This window comes from Lithobates pipiens, unplaced genomic scaffold (genome assembly GCF_037356315.1).
Source record: "Lithobates pipiens isolate NorthernLeopardFrog02 unplaced genomic scaffold, aLitPip1_a1.2 Scaffold_8, whole genome shotgun sequence".
In the NCBI taxonomy this organism is placed as follows: domain Eukaryota; kingdom Metazoa; phylum Chordata; class Amphibia; order Anura; family Ranidae; genus Lithobates; species Lithobates pipiens.
In genome coordinates, this window is record NW_027507903.1 from 611,547,391 (window position 1) to 611,569,127 (window position 21,737).

General features: G+C 41.4%; 1 protein-coding gene across 1 annotated transcript; it reads right to left on the minus strand.

Annotated features, from left to right (window-relative positions):
- Positions 1 to 3,916: 3,916 nt before the first annotated feature.
- LOC143961377 (uncharacterized) lies at positions 3,917 to 21,518 on the minus strand. The gene is made up of 5 exons (XM_077470643.1): positions 21,435 to 21,518; positions 18,882 to 19,289; positions 11,724 to 12,020; positions 7,377 to 7,742; positions 3,917 to 4,488 (listed from the first exon to the last, which is right to left on the minus strand). The coding sequence occupies exons 1-5, from the start codon at positions 21,475 to 21,477 to the stop codon at positions 4,376 to 4,378; spliced, it is 1,227 nt and encodes a 408-aa protein (XP_077326769.1). The 5' UTR covers positions 21,478 to 21,518; the 3' UTR covers positions 3,917 to 4,375.
- Between the last annotated feature and the right edge of the window lie 219 nt (positions 21,519 to 21,737).

Below are 21,737 nucleotides of genomic sequence, written 5' to 3' on the forward strand. Positions count from 1 at the left end.
TGTGAAGTTGTATGCTAAGATTCTCGCACATACACTGCTCCCGATCCTTCCATCCCTGATCAGGCCTGACCAATCTGGCTTTACCCCAGGGAGATAGGCCTCTGATGCCACAAGGCGAGTTATTAACCCCCCTAGTGGTAATCCCGAGTTTGGCTCGGGTTGGGATTTTACTGACAGGAGCGGTAACCCCGAGCCAGACTCGGGATCGCATCGCTGGATGCAGGGGAGGAAACAGGGAGAGTTACTTACCTTGTCCCCTGGATCTAGCGATGTCCTCCGCGCTGTGTGATCGAGTTGTCCTCCGCTCGATTCAAAGTGCCGAATGCCGCCGAGCTCTGTTCCCTGCGACGTTACGGCGCACAGGAGCGGAGAACGGCGGCAAATTCAAAAAAGTAAAAACACACAAAACACACACAGCACTGTAATCTTACAGATTACAGTACTGTATTAAAAAATACACACCCCCTTTGTCCCTAGTGGCCTGTGCAATGCCCTGCATGCACTTTTATATTATAAATACTGTTTTTTCTGCCTGAAATTTGGAGATTATCCATAGCAACCAAAAAGTGTCCCTTTTTCAGTGTTTTAGGATTTGATTACATTACTGAATAATTTTTATTATTCTTTATTATATTATAAATTTTATCATACCCGGGATGTCTGCTAGACTCTGGTTTGAACAGATTTAAGAGAGTTATTCCTAAGAATTACAGGACTACAATATAAAACGCCAAATTTCCATGCAAAATAATTGTACCTAAATCCAGACTGAATCATACCACCAGGGAGGTTAATATTATGCAATATGCATAGTCCTGTCGGGTGCCTTCTCTGCTCCTGTCTTTGGATGCGGAGAAGGCATTCGACAGGATTCACTAGGGATATATGAGGCTTTTTTTTACAAAAAATTGGATTCTCTGGTCCTCTTTTCAGCTATAATGGCTCTCTACTCATCTCCTTGTGCCCAGGTATATTCGTCTAACTTACTTTCAAACACGTTTACCATATCCAACGGCACAAGGCAAGGCTGCCCTCTGTCCCCCTCAATTTTTAATCTCCTTATTGAGCCATTGGCGGAGAGAATTAGAACTCACCCTAATATATCTGGACTTTCCCTATCAGATGGGTCACATGTTATAAATTTATTCGCAGATGACATTATCTTGTTTCTGATGTCACCAGAAATGTCCTTACTACATGAACACGACACTCTTAAAGAATTCAGTAATATATATATATATATATATATATATATATATATATATATATATATATATTGTAGAGGGTCAGCCTGGGGCAGGGTTAAGAGGGGGTTAATTGAAGAAGGCCAGAACTAAATTCAGAATCCCATATTTAATTCATCCCCGGACAAAAAAAAATAACCAATCCCAAAGAAATTGTGAACTCCTTCGCTAAATACTATGCCTCCCTTTATAATTTAGAGAATGATCCAGACACCCCTCAACCAACTATCGAAAATATACAATCATTTCTGACAAAGATTCAACTCCCTTCCCTTACACTTGAACAACTCACAACTCTGAATTCCCCCATTACAGAGCCTGAGATCCAGAAAATCATAAAGACCCTCCCCTTGGGAAAATTACCAGGCCCAGAAGGGCTACCAAACAAGTACTACAGGACATTACAAGATAACTTGACCCCAATTCTACAAACTGTTTATACAGCCGAAGTGTCCTCCACCTTGTTTTCCTCAGAGATGCTTAAAGCATATGTGGTTACAATCCCAAAACTGGGGAAGGAACTTGTATCCCCAGCCAACTTCAGACCAATTTTGGTACTCAACACTGATGTGAAGTTGTATGCTAAGATCCTCGCACATAGACTGCTCCCGATCCTTCCTTCCCTGATCAGGCCTGACCATTCCGGCTTTACCCCAGGGAGACAGGCCCCTGATGCCACAAGGCGAGTCATTAATATTATGCAATATGCGGAGTCCTGTCGGGTGCCTTCTCTGCTTCTGTCTTTGGATGCGGAGAAGGCGTTCAACAGGATTCACTGGGGATATATGAGGCTTACGTTACAGAAATTCGGATTCTCTGGTCCTCTTTTCAGCTATAATGGCTCTCTTCTCATCTCCTTGTGCCCAGGTATATTCGTCCAACTTACTTTCAAACACGTTTACCATATCCAACAGCACAAGGCAAGGCTGCCCTCTGTCCCCCTCAATTTTTAATCTCCTTATTGAGCCATTGGTGGAGAGAATTAGAACTGACCGAAATATATCTGGACTTTCCCTATCAGATAGGTCACATGTTATAAATTTATTCGCAGATGACATTATCTTGTTTCTGACGTCACCAGAAATGTCCTTACTACATGCACACGACACTCTTAAAGAGTGAGAGAGTGAGAGAGATAAAAGTAATTTATCTTATTAAAAAGTTAACTGTACCAAATCACTCATTCTAGATTTGGGCCTCCCCCCATTCCTCAGTAATAAGCTACAGAGGAGCTTTCCTTATACGTGGAGCAGGGACAGTATATCACGCCTTGGTATAAAATTGACGGCAAAAATACATCATTTAGCAGAAGCGAACTACACGCCTTTACTGGACAAACTCACTAAAGAAGCTAACAGATTAGCTAAGACTGAGCTGACCTGGGCTGGCCGCTTAGCCACATTTAAAATGCTAATATTACCTCAGATTCTGTATGTCTTTCGAACTCTCCCAATCCTCCTACATAGGAAACATCTCAATTCATCTGTAGATCCAAAAGGCCGAGATGGGCTAAAGCTCTACTAGTCAAGCATAGATCAGCAGGGGGTATGGGATTAGTGGATATACAGGACTACTATTAAGCCTCCATCCTCACACAAATTAAAAACTGGCTCGACCAAACTCCAGATACTCTCTGGTGCAATATTGAACACGTTTTAAGTCCAACTAAAAACCTAAAGACACTTCTATTCCTCAACACTTTACAACAAATCTCCATAAACAATGGTGGCCTGGAGAGAACTGCGCAAACTACCACTTACAGCTTCTAGCTTAGTAGACATTCCCATCCCCATACAGACTCTTACCCAGGCAATCCCTAATCTCTCTATCACTCTATCACTGATTGGCAAGAGAAAGGAATCTGCCTTCTTGCAGACCTTTACAATAAAGGTACTATTATACCCTTCGATATCCTTCAAAACAAATTCAATCTAACGCCCAATGACAAATATAAGTACAACCAAATTTCCCACTTCCTTGGATCTATTAAATCTCATCACATATTTCTCCCAAAAGAAGTTTGGCAGTTTTATAACACTGTTCTCTCCCCCCGTAAGGGTATCTCCCTATTCTATAATTTATTCCAACAAAAGTTAAAATTTATCAAAACCCACCCATGACATTAGCAACCTACTCCATATGTTTTGGGGATGTAAACATATCACCAGTTATTGGAATTCTGTCTTCCGGTCAATCTCCAGCATCACAGGAATTATAACAAACCCCCATCCAGGCAATATTGAATATAGGCATCGATGCCTTCCCTCCAGAATATAGAATAGTTGTCACACATGTTCTTTTGGTAGCTCGCTCCTTAATAACAAGACATTGGAAGATGGATAAAGCTCCCAATGCGTCAGGGGTATTTACTACTACTCAGATCCATTTTATGTTTGAGTCACTACTAGCTAGCAGAAGTGGTAACAAAAACAGTTTGATAATAAATGGAAAGCATGGACAAATAGGTATAAACCAGGTAACTGGCCCCTCTTCTCTCTTGACTGTTTAAGCTTAGCATACCCTATTCATCTTTCATCTTACGCCAATGCAGATCAGACCAGACACTCCCAATGCCCAATCCCCCTCCATCCCCACCTCCCTATATACAATTTTTTCCTCTCTTCTACTGTTTTTTTTTGTGCGTATACATACAATGCCAAACTGTAATCAATAACCAACGATGGGACTCATACCACCTTCGAGGACATATTCATCTCAATGGCAGTTAGGAGTATAGCATGGTAAAGTGTACCTGAAATGAAGAGGCTCACACTAATCCAACTCAATATTTGATCCTCGGAATTGGAGAATATTTCTGTTCAACACAATTGATTGTATGTATGCTCTTTGTTATCTGCTCTTATTTCTTTATTTGATTGTCATCATTGATAAAAATTGTAACATGAAAATTTTCAATACAAATGAATTGAAAAAAAATAAGATCTTGTGAAAAGTCTTTCCAGAAGAGTGGAGGCTGTTATGGTTACATAGTGGGGGCCAATTCTGCAATAGCCATGGTCTTGGAATGGGACATCCAACAAGCATAGGGGCAATGGTTATATGATCAAAAGCTTTTGGCTAGATAAATGAGATATACTTTCCTGCACTTAAAGGTCACTCTGTTGATGTCATCAGTTTTTGTTCACATAGATGGCAGCCAGTATTGAAAGTAAGAGAAATAGGAAGGCTTTGAGCCCAACATAAGCTGCAAGTATTGTTTCCCCTGTAGGACGCAATGTATTCCCTGTAAGATAGAAACAAAAATGAATGTCAGGCAGCATAAAGATATTCATAAGCTTAAATAATGTAACATAACTCACCATCACTACTTTATCAAATTTTAAATTGATTCCTCCTCACTATGCCTGGTTGCCCATAGCCAACTTCTTTGATGCTCCATTAGTGGCAGACACTCCGATGTCATCACATACAACGCAGGACCAGCAGTCCTAAATTGTATGTGAGGACATGTTGGGCTGACCACATTGGAGGGAAGAGGAAAGCTCCAAATTTCAGGGGCGCAAGGGAGAAATTAAGTTTAATTGCTTTTTAATGTTACCCTAGACAAAAAAAATTGAATTTATCCCTAGCAGTGCAAGAGCAGTGCCCCCACAGCAAGGATAACTTTAGATTGTTTTTTAGAGTTCAGTTCAAACAAATCAAACATTATTTAACCATTTTATCAGCACACACATCTATGGACTAGAATCATTTTTATGTTTTTTAGCCATGGGTCTATTATTTGGTCACAAACTCTGTTGCTGCTTAATATATTTTTAGAGTGTGTGAGTGTGTGTGGGTGGGGTTGTAAGTTCTTGTTTTTCAAACTTCCTTTACAGACCAAACTATCCAGCAAAACTGTCAGCTAGAGTGTTCAGATAAAGCATTTAACACTTACAGGGGTACTTTAAATGATCACCTTTTATTCATTTAGTTAAAACTTTTATGCTTTGTACTGGGGATATTTACTTTTTGGGCTATCTGGAACCTATTTTCCACCATACAGTTCTTTCTCTCCCTGAGGGCCTTTGACATCGTATAACATGCTTTATTTGTTAGACTCCATAAGCTTTGTAAGTCTATTATACATTGACTTTGAGAACTTCTTTATGGGCATGGATGTATTTTTATATTTTTATGCATATTTGTATAAGCATTATAACTCTGTTCTTCAGGGGCAAACCCCTGAAGAAGATAATTTAGGTTGAAACGTGTCAGTGCCTTTTGGAAGTACAACCAGAAAATACTGCTATATGGTGTACTCTTTTTTTTTTTTTTATCCACTGTTTACTGAAAATATGTCTATAGGGGATATTTTTAATAGTTCAAAATAAAAATATAATTTTAATTTATTTTTATGTGCTACTTTCCTTTGGTGTCACAAGGCCCCGGTCCTTTCTATTCCCCATTCCCCATTTGAATTCCTCTTCTAGGAAATCAATCATCCTTTTTCATTTTTATGCCTGTTTATATTGCAATATGTTTACATTTCATATGTAATGAATTTTTTTTAATAATGAAAAATGTTAATGCAAAAAGAAACGGCTGATAAGAGTCAAAGACTACCGCAAATGAATCCTACTACCTACGAATAAATCCAAATGAATACTGTACATATTAATTCATTATGTTATTAAGTCAAATTTAATTCCACATTTCCAAAAGACTTTCGTGGGCCGTGTACATACAACTTAAATGAATGGTCAACCCCAATACAAAAAGAATCTATAAGAATATTCAGGCTATGCTCACAAAAAATAAAAATAAAATGAACGGATCCACATGAATTTTGTTCATTCGTTATGTTGTTATGTTATTTTGGATGCTTCAAACATTAACAAAGGGCCCAAACTATCGCATTATGTCAACTGTATGAAACAAATGAATATGAATGAATTTGTGTTTTCGTTAAAGTTTATTTTTTGGATTCATTACTATTGTGATTTGGATAAATCCAAATCAGCAAATCATGTAAATGTCTTCTGAATTTCGAAAAAATGAATTGCACATGTTTATGGCTCACTGCACTCAGAAGTAGCCGGCTGACAGTTACCAGCAGGTCAGGCTGCGAATGGGAGACATAAAACACCTCTGCTCTGAAACGATGTCTGGGATAAGTTTCATTCTTATGGGGTTGTTTACATTTTCCCCTCCTCACACGTTGGTTTCTAGAAACGGCAAATGGCTGCTAAATCTAAGCCCTGCATCACAGAGGGCGGTCACATGTTACACCATATATATATAAGTTTAGTATATGCAGGAGAGGAGTATGGAGTGTATGGTGAAGGGAAGTATGTGCAGGTGAGTAGTGTGGAGTGTATGGAGGTGGGTAGTATGTGTAGAAAAGGAGCGCAGAGTGTATGGAGGTGGGTAGTATGTGTAGAAGAGAAGTATGGAGTGTATGGATGTGGGTAGTATGTGTAGAAGAGAAGTATGGAGTGTATGGATGTGGGTAGTATGTGTAGAAGAGGAGTGCGGAGTGTATGGCGGTAGGTATTATGTGTAGAAGAGGAGTATGGAGTGTATGGGGGTGGGTAGTATGTGCAGGAGAGTAGTGCGGAGTGTTTGGAGGTGGGTAGTATGTGTAGAAGAGGAGTATGGAGTGTATGGAATTGGATAAAGGGAAGTTTCTGGACAGCCACACTCAAAATAAAATACGGTTTAGGAGATATTTACCTGAAGACATCCACCGCTGTCTACGGCGCATGCGCCGTAGACAGCGGCGCGCAGGCGCACTGGGTAAGCCGCAGATCGCGGCGATATGCCGCGAGTGTCGGCTCCCGTGCGCATGCACGGGGGGGATGTCATCGCTGCTCCGGCGAATCACAGCGCCGGAGCAGCAAGACCCACAGAGACCCACCAAGGAGATGGACGCTCGGAACTATAGGGGACAGCGATGACTTTGCTGGCTCCTGTGTCAGGTAAGTGACACATAATGGGCTACTATGCGATGCACAGTAGTCCATTATGCTTTACCTTTGCAGGGAATCAAAGAGGAAGTAAACCCATCAGGGTTTACTTCCTCTTGATAGCACAGTGTGTACCTGGCAGGAAGAGGTACGTTTTTTAAAAGGCTATCTGTATATATTTAAAGGTTAATTGTACTTTTTGATATTTACAGTCAATGAATACCTCTAATTCTTAAACGTGTTCCAGCACCATCCTCTAAGATTGTCCCTATTAAGCGAAAATATTTTTCTGGAGGAAAGCATTTTCTTATGATCACTCGGCAGTAGAAGGTGGTGTAATCTGGACCATGGAAGTCTTCCAGGAGAAGATTGGAGCCATCCACCAGTCTGGTCTTGCCCTTGTAATCCGGGTGTATGTAGTCCGGGTTTGGGTGGTAGACATAGTCCTCTCTTGGGTCTCCGATCATCCAGTAGACTTCTGTCCTTAATATACTGCTCTTATCTTCTACAGTGAAGCTGCAAATGATTGTGGTGTGATGATGGAATTCAGTATCCTCTGACTGGATGATGTTTAAGGAATTTGTTTTATCTAACAGATAAGAACAAACGTTATTAGTGACCCTTGTGCAGTGTTCAGTTAAAGGATATGTAAGGCTGGTTTATTTTAAAACTACATCAGGAAAAGTATTACATTTCTGTCATCATTTTATTTCTGCCCGTGTCTACTCTGGGCAAATGTACCTAATCTTCACATAGTGAGAGGAAATCCTCTTTTAGGCTCCACACCTGGGTGTTTGCGATGGCGGGCAGAATCGATTCCAAAACGCTGTGGGAAAACGACAAATCGCACAATGCGTGTTAACCACTTTAAGACCGGCCCTCTTTTTTAGATGTGGTGTGTACAAGTTACAAAATATATATATTTTTTTTGCTAGAAAATGACTTAGAACCCCCAAACATTATACATTTTTCTTCTAACATCCTAAAGAATAAAATGGCGGTCGTTGCAATACATTCTGTCACACCGTAATTGCGCAGCGGTCTTACAAGCAAACTTTTTTTTTTTAGTCACTTTTTTAAATTAAAAAATAAGACAACAGTAAAGTTAGCCCAATTTCTTTTATGCTGTAAAAGATAATATTACGCCGAGTAAATTGATACCCAACATGTCACGCTTCAAAATTGTGCCCGCTCGTGGAATGGTGACAAACTTTTACCCTTAAAAATCTCCATAGGCGAAGTTTAAAAATTCTACCGGTTGCATGTTTTGTGTTACAGAGGAGGTCTAGGGCTAGAATGATTGCTTTTGTTCTACCGATCGCGGCGATACCTCACATGTGTGATTTTAACAGCGTTTTCATATGCGGGCGCTACTCACATATGCGTTCACTTCTGCGCATGAGCTCGTCGGGATGGGGTGCGTTTAAAATGTTTTGTTTTTTTCTTATTTATTTTACCTTTTATTTTTCATTTTTATACTGTTTTAAAAAAAAATTTATCACTTTTATTCCTATTACAAGGAATGCAAACATCCCTTGTAATAGAAAAAAGCATGACAAGTCCTCTTAAATACGAGTTCTGGGGTCAAAAATACCTCAGATTTCATATTTACACTAAAATGCAATAATAATAAAAAATGTAATTTAGAAAAATTAAAAAAATAAAAAGGCCCATTAAGAGTTATGGGCAGAAGTGACGTTATGACATTGCATCCGCCCTACAGTGCCATGGAGACAGGTGGGGACCATCTTCCCCTCACTTGTCTCCATGTCAGCCCAGGGAACAGAACGTTCTCCTCCACTGCTCCCGACGGCTCCGGTAAGCGGTGGAGGGCACCGGATCTCAGCGAGGGGCCCTCTCCTGCCACCGATAAAATTGATCTTGCTGCGAATCTGCCGCAGAGACCACTTTTATCTTGTACTGGACCGCCGGCCAAACACAGGGATACCGGGGTTATGGCAGCTAGCTGCTGCCATAATGATATCCGTCCCCAAAGTAGGGACGTACATCGACATGCGGCAGTCTGGTTAAGGTGTTTTCATCTTCATTGGCACCTTAACGTGGGTGCAATTTTGTCTGCGATTCTGCCGCAATTGTCGCACAAGCTGCAATCATGTCAAACCACAACACGTGAAGCTCCTGCTCCTTTTTTGAGTGTCAACTATTGTTTTCTGCCAGTGGGGAGCCTTCCCTGCCAGCAAAACACAATGATCACTGCTAGTGGCTATAGTCACCGACAGTGATCGTATGCAAAACATCTGATAGATGGATCAACTTCAGTACAACCAGCCTGCCCATAGGTTAATCAAATCTCAGCCAGTGCCTTCTGAACCAGCTGAGGTTTGATCCATCTATAGCTGGCTTTTCATGGACAACTGTATAATTTTAGATTTCCCATCATTTCCTGCCTCAGGGATAACAGCCACAAGGTCAAATAGAGAGGGTGGATCTCCCCAACAAGGACAAAGACAGCAATAGACACCCAACTCATCTCCATCATTAGGATCTCTGGTGAAGACCAGACAACCTCTTGGACACTCTCACCTTCGCTCTTTGCTTCCAGAACAGCCGCCGCAGTTATACTGTCTCCCCTGCCGTCGTAGCTGTACATCGGCCCATTAAGATGCCTCCGGTGGCGCGCTTGCCCAAAGTGTGTCCCCGAAGCCAATGCGAGTGCCCGGCCGGCAGGTGCGATGAACACCGGGCACCCACGATTGCTCGTTACAGAACGAGAATAGGGATGTGTGTGTGCAAACACACAAATCCCGGTTCTTTCAGGGGAGGAGAGACAGATTGTGTGTTCATACTAAGTATGAACACCGATCTCTCTCCTCCCCTAGTCAATTCCATCCCCCCTACAGTTAGGACACACCTAGGGAACACATTGCCAGTTATATAGTAATCAGTGAATTTTTATAGCACTGATCGCAGTATAATTGTCAATGGTCCCAAAAATGTGTCAAACGTGTCCTATTTGTCTGCCATCACAGTCCCGATAAAAATTGCAGATCCCCGCCATTATTAGTAAATATTATAATAAAAATGCTATAAATCTATTCCCTATTTTGTAGACGCTATATCTTTTATGTAAACCAATCAATATACGCTTATTGTGATTTTTTTTTTTACCAAAAATATGTAGAAGAATACATATCAGCCTAAACTGAGGAAAAAATTATTTTTTTAGTAAAAGATATTGTTTGTTTTTTATCATAATTGTTGCTAAAAACCGAGGTGATTAAATACCACCAAAAGAAAGCTTTTTTTTTGTGGAGGAAAAAAAGAACATCAGTTTTGTTTGGGTACAGCATTGCATGACCACGCAATTGTCAGTTAAAGCGATGCAGTGCCGTATCGCAAAAAATGGCCTTGTCACTGAGCAGCCAAATCTTTCGGGGCTGAAGTTGTTAGGTAGGCACTCTGAACTCCCTGTGTCTCTTCCACGACTTCCACCACTGTTTGCCCCAAATTCTATAATCAAAACCTGGTTTGGTAGTCTGCCCCCTAGTGGGGATGGATTCGCATTGCAGATATGTAATAAATAATATCAATTGGAATAAGTAATAATGATAATTTTGCTATAAAATTAAGTAATTTTTATAAGTATTTACAGTAGAATTAAAATTCATTTTATTCCATTTTACTTTGCATATTTTATAATTTTTTCTCTACATTTAATACATGACAAAGGATTCACAGAGTACTACTGGTTAGCTAAAGAGACAGCCTAGCTGTAGTCATGTCCTTTCAGACACTGTGGGTTTTATTTACTTAAAGGGGAAGTAAACCCTCTAAAAGAAAAAAACACCCTGCAGGACAAAGGCATAATGACCTAGTATGCATAGCATACTAGCTCATTATGAGTTACTTACCTCAAATTGAAGCCCCCGAAGCAACCCTCGTTCACCTCCTCCGTCGCTGCCATGATACCCGGAGGGACTTCGTCAGACAAAGGGTGGATGTGCAGACTATAACATTTTTGTCGGATGTGAACTCAACATCCGATCTTCGTATCTTCGTGGTTTTCGTATGAAAAAATCGTAAGAGCAAGACTACGCATGTTCAGAAACTAAGCAATACATACAAAACTATTCAGCACATGGCGTCACTTCTGACGTTGAATTCTATCGTACGAGAAATTTTGTATGGTGAGTAACCTCTTCACTTTTGACATGAGACTAGCATGCCACAAAAAATGGATGAACGGTCATCCAAAAAATCTGATTGTGTGTACGAAGTTTAACTGTAACCTCAGACAGAACTGTAGAGAAGGAGCAAGGTGAGGAGTCACTGCTCTGATTTACTTGTGTGTGTAAATTTCAGCTTTAGCTACTGAGCCCTGTAAGCAACTGAATTTTATAACATTAGATAACAAGAAACTGGAAAGTAAAATTTCACATTTAACCAATTAAAAAAACTATATATATATATATATATATATATATATATATATATATATATATATATATATATATATATATATATATATATACATATACAAACTGTGTCACTTTCCCTTTAAAAAATGAACAACAATAAATTATGCATTTAAAATTACATAAAAATGTACCTAGAATTTGAAGATCCGGTCCAGGATGGTTAGATGATGTTTTTCCATTACTTGTAGAAGTTTCTATTTCCCACCAATAGGATCCTTGGTGTTTATGATTCACTTGATTTATTTTGAAGGATAAAATAGAATCCTTGAACAAGCAGCTTTGTGTAGGTGTCCCCGGTCCTATATGGCAGGCAGTAATGTTGGGTAAAGTATTTTCATTTCTAATTCTAATACGACTGAGAAGCGTCACATTTTCTCCAGGAGAAGCAAAGACAACCGGAATCGTCTCCACACCGGGTTCATGTTCACCTGACAGATTCAACAAAATTATATAAATATAGGGCAAAGTACAGAACAAAAACAGCAACTCATTAAAAGGGTTGTAAATTCAGAAGGTTTTTTTATCTTAATGTATACTATACATTAATACCAATTAATACACAATATGAAAATTCTCGTACGACAGAATTCAACTTCAGAAGTGACGTCATGTGTTGAATAGTTTTGTATGTATTCTTTCGTTTCTGAGCATGCATAGTCTTGCTCTTATGATTCTTTTTGGATGAAAAATGTACCAATTGGTTAACCCCTTCATAACCAAGGTCGAAACAAACTTTACCGACCAAGTCTAATTTTGCAACCTTGGCATGTGTTATTATTACACAGGATTTATATAGCGTGAGCGAGTGACTTGTATAGCGCTACCTATGCGAACTGAATCGCCTCAGGGCGCTTTCTTGCCACCAGAGTCCATCTGCGGCTCTTACCCCGTAAGGTCCTGACACGCGCCAACAGTTTGTGCAGCACTTTACAACATGAGGACACTTACAGTACAATTCAGTACAGGAGGAATCAGAGGGCCCTGATCCTTATTGCCGCGTTTTTTCCGACGGAATTCTGCTCAAGCTTAGCTTGCATACACATGGTCAAACAAAAGTTCACTGAAGTTTTGACCGTCAAGAACACGGTGACGTACAACACTACGAAGAGCCGAGAAAATTAAGTTCAATGCTTCCGAGCATTCGTCGAAGTGTTTCTGAGCATGCGTAGGAATTTTGTGCATTGGATTTGGTACAGACGATCGGAATTTGCGATCAAACCTTTTTGCAATCGAAAACCTGCTCTCAATCTTTTGCCAGTGGGAATTCGGCCAGCAAAAGTCCGATGGAGCATACACACGGTCGCATTTTCCGACCAAAAGCTCTCTTCTGTCTTTTGCTGGCCGAATTTGCGATCGTGTTTACGCGGCATTAGAGTTTACAATCTAGAAGGGAGGGTCAAGTGGAACAAAAGGAAATAACTGTACATAGCATCACAACAACTTTGTGTATCTAGGTGCAGATTGGGCTTTCATTTTGTGGTAAATGATAATGGATATTTCCTATTTTTTTTATTATAAAAAAACTGTCCCAAAATAGTAAAAGAAAACTTAAAAAATGAACCAACACCAAAAATTCTCCTACTTCCAACAATAATACCACATACAGTGCCTTAGAAAAGTATTCACCCCCTTGGCATTTGTCATGTTTTGTTGCCTCACAACCTGCAATTAACATGGATTGTTTGAGGATTTGCATCATTTCATTCACAGAACATGCACACAACTTTGGAGATTATTTTTTTAATTGTGAAGCAAACAACAAATAGGACAAAATAACAGAAAAAGTCAATGTGCATAACTATTCACCCCCTAAAGTCAATACTTTGTAGAGCCACCTTTTGCGGCTATCACAGCGCCAAGTCACTTTGGATAAGTCTCTATGAGCTTGCCACATCTTACCACTGGGATTTTTGCCCATTCCTCCTTGCAAAAGTGCTCCAGCTCCTTCAAGTTGCATGGTTTGTGCTTGTGAACAGCAATCTTTAAGTCTGACCACAGATTTTCTATTGGATTGAGGTCTGAGCTTTAACTAGGCCATTCCAACACATTTACATGTTTCCCCTTAAACCACTCAATTGTTTCTTTAGCAGTGTGTTTGGGGTCATTTTCCTGCTGGAAGGTGAACCTCCATCCTAGTCTCAAATCACACACAGAGTGGTACAGGTTTTTCTCAAGAATATCCCTGTATTTAGCACCAGCCATCATTCCCTCAACCCTGACCAGTTTCCCAGTCCCGACTGCTGAAAAACATCCCCACAGCATGATACTGACACCACCATGTTTCACTGGGATGGTGTTCTTTGGATGATGTGATGTGTTGGGTTTGCACTAGACATAGCATTTTCTTTGCTGGCACAAAGTTACATTTTAGTCTCATCAGACCAGAGCACCTTCCTCCATACATTTTCACGTCTCCCACATGCCTTTTTGCAAACTCAAAATGTGCCATTTTGTTTTTTGCTCTGAGGGGGGGCTGCTGCACACAGAAGTTTTATTTTTTATTTTAATGCATAGAATTCACCTTCTGCCTTTAGAGCCGCTTGAAGTGCTGTCTGATTAATCAAACATATATGTATTAAAATAAATGTACATAAATTGCACCAAGTGAATAAATTAATAAATACATGAATAAAAAATAACAAATTAACCCACAATTTGTACTTACATAAGTGCATGAACAATGAATAAGTGAATATATACAATTTAAAAATAAATGGGGATAGATTTTGGACTTTGACCATCAAATTGAGTACTGTCCATGATACTTTTTTATTTTTACTAACATACAATTTTTCAGGACAAGCTTTAGGGGTATGCCCCCTTCTTCAAGATCCAAGCACTACTGATTTACAATTTTTTAAGTAGAATGTTAAAAAAAAACAAAAAAACACGCATCTCTGAGGAAAAGGAGAGAGAGAAAAAAAATAGAGAAAAACAAACATGTACAATTCAATGGTAATAAAGATAGCAGCAGAGTTAGAGAGATAAGACAGAGGGAGAGCTATAGAATGGGGGAGGGGGGATGCTAGTCACAGAGGGGGTTGTAAAACTTTAGTATAATGGGTAAGGAAACCAATATCTAAATTCAGGCTATTTTTTGTGTCAAAAATAATTTATCATTCTTAGTTCAAGTGTTTTCCTTTCCTGGATAGTTCTGAAATTGCCTTTAAGAACTAAAACATTGAGGTCTTCTATAGTGTGGTCTGGTTGTGAGAAGTGATGTCCACAGGTGTGCATATACTGTCTTCTTTATGTTCCTTGATGGTATGTCTGTGCAAATTCATCCTCGCTTGCAACGTCTGTCTTGTTTCACCAACATAAGATCCTTTGCTGCACCTTTTTCATTGGATGATGTACACAACATTTGCTGGAGGTACAGTTGTAAGATCCCATGATATTGAAGGTCCCATTTGTGTGTGTGACACATTTGGATAGATTATTCTGGTTGCATAGTTTGCAGTGCTTTTTTATTGCAGGGTTTTCTTCCATTATTTGTGACTTCATAATCAGAGTGAAGTTTCCTGCTGATTAGTTTGTGTCTGAGGTTGGGTGGTTTTCTGAAAGCCAATAATGGGGGTTGTTGGAATATTCCTTTCAGAGTTTCATCCTCTGTTATAATGGGTTGTAAATCTTTGATTGTCTTTTTGATCCCTTCTAGTGCTGGGTTGTATGTGGTGACTACATGTACTCGTTATTTGTTTATTTCTCTGTGTATTGGAGGAGATTTTCTATTCAGGTTTTCAAGGCCGTGTTTATGCTGTTGTTGATGGTTTTGTCTTTGTAACATTTCTTGTGGAAGGAGTCTGCCAGTGTTCTGAGATGTTTATCTCTGTCTCCTGGGTCTGAACATATTCGGTGGTATCTGATGGCCTGGCTGTGTATGATGGCCCGTTTAGTGTGTTGGGCAGTGGCGGCCCGCCCATAGGGGGCGCCCGGGCGCCGCCCCCCCTCTCCCTAGGTGTAAAAAAAAAAAAAAAGTTAAAAAAAAAAAAAAAAAAAAAAAAAAGTTAAAAAAAAGTTAAAAAAAAAACGGGCCCTTTAAGACATTAAAAAAAAAAAAAAAAAATGTCATTTAACAATTTAACATAGTGTACTGTGGCGCCGGTCACAGTGCACTATGAGAAGCGCCACGTCCATGCAATCACAAGATTGCATTCATGGCGCTTCTTTTGCGGGTTAAAAACCCGCCTTGCGGCGCACAGCAGAACGCCGACTAGCTTCCGCCCGTAAAATCACTGTGATTCTACGGGCGGGAGCATTGTCACTCTTAGACAGGCAGTCACTTCCGGCTTTCGGCTGCTTCACGAAACCCGGAAGTGACGTAGGCAGCTCCGTTCCTTAGCCCGAGCGGAGCTGCCAGACAGTGAGAGGTGAGTCACCGCATAAAGGCTTTCTAGCCTCTACTTTGTGGAGAATGTTCGTGCATTTAGCTGAATGAATGCAAAAAGCTTTCACAGCCAGAAAGGTTTCCCCAGGCCAGGCGACTTTTGCCGTGGCCAATCAGAGAATGAGCTCTGAAGGGGGAACTCCACCCCAAATTTCAGAAAAAAAATTTGACGTGGGTTCCCCCTCCGAGAGCATACCAGGCCCTTAGGTCTGGTATGGATTCCAAGGGGAATCCCCTACGCCGAAAAAACGGCGTGGGGTTCCCCCCCAGATCCACACCAGACCCTTATCCGAGCACGCTACCTGGCCGGCCAGGAAAGGGGGTGGGGACGAGCAGGCGGCCCCCCCCCTCCTGAGCCGTACCAGGCCGCGTGCCCTCAACATGGGGGGTGCCTTGGGGGAGGGGGGGCGTGCGGCCCCCCCACCCCAAAGCACCTTGTCCCCATGTTGATGAGGACAAGGGCCTCTTCCCGACAACCCTGGCCGTTGGCTGTCGGGGTCTGCGGGCGGGGGGCTTATCGGAATCCGGGAGCCCCCTTTAATAAGGGGGCCCCCGGATACCGGCCCCCCACCCTATGTGAATGAGTATGGGGTACAATGTACCCCTACCCATTCACCTGTGAAAAAAAGTACAAAAAAAAAACACAACACAGGGTTAAAATATTTTATTGCACAGCTCCGGGGGTCTTCCGTCTTCGGGGGTCTTCTCGCCGGACTCCTCAACTATCTTCTTGTAGCTCTTTTACTAGCGGAGGAGTCCGGCTTTCTTCCTCGCCCGCCGGCCTCTTCTCCCGACTTCGGGGGTCTTGTCCCCCTCTTCAGTTCTTCTGCCGGGCCACCGCGCCTTCTTATAGCTCTTTTACAGGCGGTGGCCCGGTCTTCTGCTGCCGCCGCCGCCGCCGCCGCCCGTTCTTCTTCTTCTTCTTCTTCTTCTTCTCCTTCTTCTCCAGGAGATGTTGCCTCGACGATCTCCCTGGCCGGAATGCCAGGGACGCGCTGTGCTGCCACTTATATAGGGACAATGGGGCGGTGTCACATGGGTTGATGTCACATGGGTTGGTCACATGGGTTGATGACATCAACCCATGTGACCAACCCATGTGACATCAACCCATGTGACACCGCCCCATTGTCCCTATATAAGTGGCAGCACAGCGCGTCCCTGGCATTCCGGCCAGGGAGATCGTCGAGGCAACATCTCCTGGAGAAGAAGGAGAAGAAGAAGAAGAAGAAGAAGAAGAAGAAGAACGGGCGGCGGCGGCGGCGGCGGCGGCAGAAGACCGGGCCACCGCCTGTAAAAGAGCTATAAGAAGGCGCGGTGGCCCGGCAGAAGAACCGAAGAGGGGGACAAGACCCCCGAAGTCAGGAGAAGAGGCCGGCGGCGGGGAGGAAGAAAGCCGGGCTCCTCCGCTAGTAAAAGAGCTACAAGAAGATAGCGGAGGAGTCCGGCGAGAAGACCCCCGAAGACGGAAGACCCCCGGAGCTGTGCAATAAAATATTTTAACCCTGTGTTGTGTTTTTTTTTGTACTTTTTTTCACAGGTGAATGGGTAGGGGTACATTGTACCCCATACTCATTCACATAGGGTGGGGGGGGCCGGTATCCGGGGGCCCCCTTATTAAAGGGGGCTCCCGGATTCCGATAAGCCCCCCGCCCGCAGACCCCGACAACCAACGGCCAGGGTTGTCGGGAAGAGGCCCTTGTCCTCATCAACATGGGGACAAGGTGCTTTGGGGTGGGGGGGCCGCACGCCCCCCTCCCCCAAGGCACCCCCCCCCCATGTTGAGGGCACGCGGCCTGGTACGGCTCAGGAGGGGGGGGGCCGCCTGCTCGTCCCCACCCCCTTTCCTGGCCGGCCGGGTAGCGTGCTCGGATAAGGGTCTGGTGTGGATCTGGGGGGGAACCCCACGCCGTTTTTTCGGCGTAGGGGGTTCCCCTTGGAATCCATACCAGACCTAAGGGCCTGGTATGCTCTCGGAGGGGGAACCCACGTCAAATTTTTTTTCCGATTACATAAGGGGCGTGTTTTATGAGAAGTGGGAGGGGCCAAAATGGTGGGCGGGGTCATGATGGGCGGGGTCTGGCGCCCCCCCATCCAAAAACTTCACCAGCCGCCACTGGTGTTGGGGGTGAAAACTGGAACTGTGAAGATACCTGTATCGGTCAGTCGGTTTTCTGTATATCAACGTGTGAAGCTTGTGATCCCTGATGTATACTGTGCTGTCAGGGATAATGGCCTGAATTTAGATATTGGCTTCCTTAACCATTATACTAAAGTTTTACAACCCCCCTCTGTGACTAGCACCCCCCTCCCCCATTCTATAGCTCTCCCTTTGTCTTATCTCACTAACTCTGCTGCTATCTTTATTACCATTGAATTGTATGTGTATGTGTGTATGTGTTTGTTTTTCTCTCTTTTTTTTCTCTCTGATGAGATGTGTTTTGTTTTTGTTTTTTACATTTTGCTTAAAAATTTGTAAATCAGTACTGCTTGGACCTTGAAGAAGGGGACATACCCCAAAAGCTTGTCCTGAAAAAGTGTATGTTAGTGCAAATAAAACAAGTATCACGGACAGTACTCAATTTTCTCTGTCACAATTGCACTAATACGGCTACAATCACATCAACCATCAAATTGAACATTTGTTTTTTTTAATGTTATATACTCACTTATTCATTGTTCATGCCCTTATGCAATTTATTCACGTTAGGTCATGGCCTTGTTACATAATTTTAGTACTTGTAACCAATATCTCTCCAATGTTACGTAGATGGTAATCAATGTTCCATTTGTATGGCAAGCTAATAAAAAGTAAAAAAAAACAGTGTGGGGGGGGGGGGGGGCTCCAAGGGAAAGGGGGGGGGTCTGGTGTTGGGCATTAAAAAGCTTGTTCTTGTCTTACCTTTCACCCAAACTAGAGTGCCCCGTGGATCCTGCCATTCCTCCACCTTTTGGATGCCTTCAAATTTGAGTTTCAAACGTAAACAATAATTTTTAACATCATCCGAAGCTATTACATTTTTTATAGTTATGGTTGCATTTCTGTGGTGTAGATCCACACGCACATTTATCCTTTCCTGGTGGTTGGAGGACATTATGGAGGTTTCTGTTTTGTTGTAAATTTCACCATTTTCATTTCCGCAATAATTTCTATCACCTGATGCTCTCACTGCGACATTTACAGACTTGATTTTGTTTTTCTTTACTGGAAAGGCAATCTGGCAGGGAATTGTTATTTCTCCTCCAACTAAAGATTCCATTCTTGTAGGCTGATCAATGCAGTGTTGTCCAGATGTTTTATGGATCCTGTCTATGAAAAGAACACATTGGGATTATCACTGAGGTGGGAAGAAGCAGAAGAGCTCATATTTTCAAAGATGGACATTTGTGTTAAAATACATACAATCCAATAAGAGCACCAAACAAGAGTCCAAGGTAATTTAACCACTTGCCGACCAGCCCCATTATACTGCGGCAGGTTGGCACGTTCCTGCGAGCCATTGTAGCTACGCACGAGCTCCTGTAAGCAGGGTGCCGATGCTCGTGGCCGACGGTTGCGATGAGCTATACGAGCGATAGTGGGCACAAGAGGCAGAACAGAGACGTGTGTGTGTGTGTGTGTGTGTGTGTGTGTAAACATACAAATCCCTGTTCTGTTCTCTGAGGAGAGACAGATCATGAGTTCCTAATAGCTAGGAACAACGATCTGTCATTTCCTCTAGTCAGTCTCTTCCCCTACAGTTAGAACAGACAGTCAGGGAACACACTTAACCCCTTGATTGCCCCCTAGTGTTAACCCCTTCCCTGCCAGTGACATTTATACAATAAAACCAATCTATATACTCTCATTGCGATTTTTATTACCAAAAATAGGTAGAAGAATACATATCAGCCTAAACTGAAGAAAAAAACTAGCTTTTAAAAAAAAAAAAAATCTTATTTCTTATTGATCCCATATCTCACTACAAAGAGGACTTGTCATGTCATATTTCTATTACAAGGGATGTTTACATTCCTTGTAATAGAAATAAAAGCGATAAAAAAAAATATGGTGGAAAAAAAAATGTCAAGCTAAAATAAATAAAGTAAAATGAACAATAATTTTAAATTTTTTTTTAAAGCCCCCTGTGCCCGTGTGCTCACACGCAGAAGCAAATGCATACGTAAGTCCTGCCCATATATGAAAACGGTGTTAAAACCACACATGTGAGGTATCACTGCGAACGTTAGAGCGAGAGCAATAATTTTGGCTCTAGACTTCCTCTGTAACTAAAAAGATGTAACCAGTAAAAAATGTTAAAGTGTCGCCTAAGGGGATTTTTAAGTAACGAAGTTTGGCGCCATTCCACGAGCGTGTGCAATTTTGAAGCGTGACATGTTAGGTATCTATTTACTTGGTGTAACTTCATCTTTCACATTATGCATAAACATTGGGCTAACTTTACTGTTTTTTTTTTTAAAGCACAAAACTGTTTTTTTTTTCCCAAAAAGAACACTGCGCAAATACCGAGCGCGATAAAATGACTGCCATTGTATTTTCTAGGGCCTTTGCTAAAAAAAAAAATGTTTGGGGTTCTAAGTCATTTTCTAGCTAAAAAATTATGATTTTTACACGTAGGAGAGAAATGTCAGAATTGGCCTGGTAAGCAAGTGGTTTTAAACAAAATTTTGTTTGAACGTGAATCTAATTGTAATTTGAAATCAAAAAGAATTTGAAATTTTTTTTTTGAAATGTGAACATATTGATGCTGACGATTTCTGATATCCTTCAAAAACTGTGTGCAAGTGTACCTAAAAGAATTTATGATGTTTTGAAGACAAAGGGTATTCAAATATTGGCCCTAGACCTCCCCTGTATATTTAGACTTTTCTTCTATTCACTCACTCTGCATTTTTTACATTGATAAAAATAAACAAGTAATATATACTGTATACTACATACCCCATAGACACAGCCTGATCAGGACTTGTACACTGTATATAATAATACTATAGATTGTATATATATACTACATACCCCACAGACACAGCATGAACGGGACCAGCACACTGTATATAATAATACTACAGACTGTATATATACTACATACCCCATAGACACAGCATGATCAGGACCAGTACACTGTATATAATAATACTACAGACTGTATATATACTACATACCCCATAGACACAGCATGAGCAGGACCAGTACACTGTATATAATAATACCACAGACTGTATATACACTACATATCACATAGACACAGCATGAGTAGGACCAGTACACTCTATATAATAATACTACAGAATGTATATACACTACATACCCCATAGACACAGCATGATCAGGACCAATACACTGTATATAATAATACCATAGACTGTATATACACTACATACCCCATAGACACAGCATGAGCAGGACCAACACACTGTATATAATAATACTAAAGACTGTATATATACTACATACCCCATAGACACAGCATGAGCATGACCAGTACACAGGACATCATGGCTGCTATCTAAAATCAAGAACATTTTTGCTGATTATGAGCCATCCAAAGAGGAACTTATATTGCAAAAAATATCTACAGTGGGCATGAAAAGAAGATCACACATCTGGACTTTACATTTTTCTAATTTTACCGACAAAATGCAAATGACATTTGTCTCCTGCCTTCTTTTTTTAAAAGAAAAAATGCCACAAAGACCCAAAAGGTCCCCCAAAATACAGACTAAGGGTCTGTGTGCTGTTTTTATTTTTTATTAAGTT

Excerpts from the sequence above, each read along its gene's own strand:
- LOC143961377 (XM_077470643.1), bottom strand. The coding sequence starts at position 21,477 with ATGATGTCCTGTGTACTGGTCATGCTCATGCTGTGTCTATGGG. Across the intron at positions 12,021-18,881 it reads CACTCTAGTTTGGGTGAAAG|GTGAACATGAACCCGGTGTG; the intron begins GTAAGACAAGAA and ends TGAATCTGTCAG. Across the intron at positions 4,489-7,376 it reads AACACGTTTAAGAATTAGAG|GGAATACATTGCGTCCTACA; the intron begins GTATTCATTGAC and ends TCTATCTTACAG.